Source organism: Montipora foliosa, chromosome 6 (assembly GCF_036669935.1).
Source record: "Montipora foliosa isolate CH-2021 chromosome 6, ASM3666993v2, whole genome shotgun sequence".
Lineage (NCBI taxonomy): Eukaryota > Metazoa > Cnidaria > Anthozoa > Scleractinia > Acroporidae > Montipora > Montipora foliosa.
In genome coordinates, this window is record NC_090874.1 from 45489959 (window position 1) to 45492458 (window position 2500).

The 2500-nt window shown below is 41.8% G+C and overlaps 1 protein-coding gene across 2 annotated transcripts in view; it reads right to left on the reverse strand.

Moving 5' to 3' along the window:
• Positions 1-646: 646 nt before the first annotated feature.
• LOC138007499 (protein Wnt-7a-like) overlaps positions 647-2500 on the reverse strand; it is a 25211-nt gene continuing 23357 nt past the window's right edge. For both annotated transcript variants that reach the window (XM_068854461.1, XM_068854460.1), the window contains exon 4: positions 647-1650. In XM_068854461.1, the coding sequence (XP_068710562.1) occupies positions 1177-1650 (474 nt within the window). In that variant the 3' untranslated portion in view covers positions 647-1176. The remainder of the gene's footprint in view (positions 1651-2500) is intronic.

A 2500-nucleotide genomic window follows, 5' to 3' on the forward strand; every position in this document is an offset into this window, starting at 1 on the left:
AGCGAGAGGGTTTCTAGGTCTACAGTTTCTAGCTGAGGAATGCCACATACTTCTGTTTCATAGTTGTCATCAATGGGTTCACCTCCCAAAGACCGAAAAATTATACAGGTTCGGGTTCTACGGCTTTCTGAGGCAGCAATCCTCTTCTTCTCCCTTTTTTTCTTCTGTTCCTTCTTTTTTCTTGATTTGGATGCTTTAGATTTGGCACCAATAGGAAATGTCGCTTTATATTTAGCCATCACCCTACCCAGGTCTTCTACAAGATGCAGAACGTTTAAACCGACCTGAGACTTTATTGAATGACGTTGTTCAGCATTAAAATTGTGTAAACAGCTGAGGCCAGTCTTCAGTGTTTTTCTAACGTGGTTACGACAGCATTAAGCTTGTCCTGGATATCATTTGCCTCTTGTTTGCAACGTCTGATGTTGCTGTCATCATGGGGAGCTGGCTTGTAATCCTCTCGGAGAAACCTTCCTGCACAAGCAGGGTTGTCGGATAAAAGATATTGGTATCTGTTCTCAAGTTTTTCAATATCGTAAGGTACGGGTTAGAGAGGGGGGGGGGGGCACATCATAATTTTGAGAGAACGTGAGGGGGGGGGGGGGGTCACAGCTAATCTTGACGCTGCTGGAGGGGGGGACCTATCTAATTTTTCCTTTGGTGAAACTCATTTTAGGACCCCCCCTTCCTGATAATTATTGCACAGTCCCTTATGCTTTCGGTCTATAGCGGCAGCCACGGGCGCCATAGGTTGCTTTCGGTTCGACCTTGCTGAGCTGCGTCATTGCTGTATTTGGGACGACGATTAGCTGTGACAATTATTATCATTATTATTATTATTATTATTATTATTATTATTATTATTATTATTATCATTATTATTATTATTATTATTATTGTTGCAAAAATATTAAGCAAACAACGTCACGCCAATCCAGGATATTTCCTTGCTGCGAAGTTTTGATTCGGTTCAAAGCGAAATAAAGCACACTGACATTACGACTCTCAAGAGTTTTAGATTCATTATAAAACAATGCCTGAATTAGGATTTTCTCAGAGTGTTATCTGTCTTAAAAAATAATGAAATCTTCCATATGGCAAATTCTCTACATGATACTTTGCTTCATCAATGAAATAATTCTTAAAAGTATACCAGGAAAGACCCCCGTTTTTCATTCAGAGACAATTGTTCTCAATAACTACATCAGTGCGAACTTTGCAGCGGCACTGCTCATTTTCGGCTCTGCTGCAGTGGCATAATCTTTCCTTATGTTGTACGCTTCTCTTGTATCCTCGACCACAGCACATCAACACACAATCATCCCCTCTGTGAGTGTTTCTATGGCACTTGCGCCCGCGCGTCCCAGGAATGCGATATTTGTCTTGACGATAGCAATACGTTGGTGACTGGGAGATGAATACCAATTCCGACTTACTGGGTCGCTTGAGATTCGGTCTGTTTGGACCGCTGGCTTTCAGATAGAATGCTTGTTTATTTTTCCGCTGAATGGCAATGACATTTCTAGCGTTGTTGTATTTTGATTTGATCATTCTACTGATTTTGAAGAGAGGTGGGAAGGTCATAAGACACGCCTTGGCATTTCCTCTTTTCCCGACTTTGCACTTGACGACTCTGTTTTCTTTTAGTACCTGAAAAAAGTTGATTAAAACTGTCTGATATACCATTTGAACCCCTTCTCCCCCCCCCCCTATCACCCCCTATCAACGGCTTCATTGCTTCATTAGGATGTAACTGCCAAGTGTTGCACATGGATTTCCACCATCTGTGCTTATCGCTTGCAATGAAAGTTTCACATTTATCTGAACATGTTCACAGTGTTCTATGTTTAGCCCCTTTTTTCTTATCATCAGATATGCCTCAACATGTCTAGTGCATGCGAGGCCGGGAGAGGAAGAGAGAGGGGGGGAGCATATTTTACTTGAACACGTCCATATTTGTCCTATGTTTAGACCTTTTCTGCATATCATCAGATGTGTCTCAACTTGTTTAGCGCATGCGAGGCCGGGTTAGGCGGTGGTGGGTCAAACTGGTGCAAAGCCACCTTTTACTATATCCTTGTTTCGTGTCCTATCTCGCACGCATGCAGCTTTATTACTCTGTCGCCTTCGTCCTCAGACGTAGTCCTTATTATTCATTAACAGGAGCCCATGACCCGGAGCGTAGATCTCTCGTAAGAGTTTTCTTTCTTACACCAACCATATTTCTTTCTTACATCAACCATATTCAGGCTGATTATTTTAATTATTTCTTTTTAAATATTGCCTTAGATCTAACCAGGGATTTAAGCCCACTCTCCCCTGGCACTACCAACTTTATTTATAAAGTCTGCCCTACTATGTCTAGTTTTTCAGTGGAGGGGAACATAGTTCAGGAGATTGTACAGAAATTCCTTAACCCAAATAAAGGGCAATGGGTCTCGATAACATTTCTCCAAGAGACCTTAAGTTATGTGAGTCCTCTGCTGTACAAGGGCTCTTT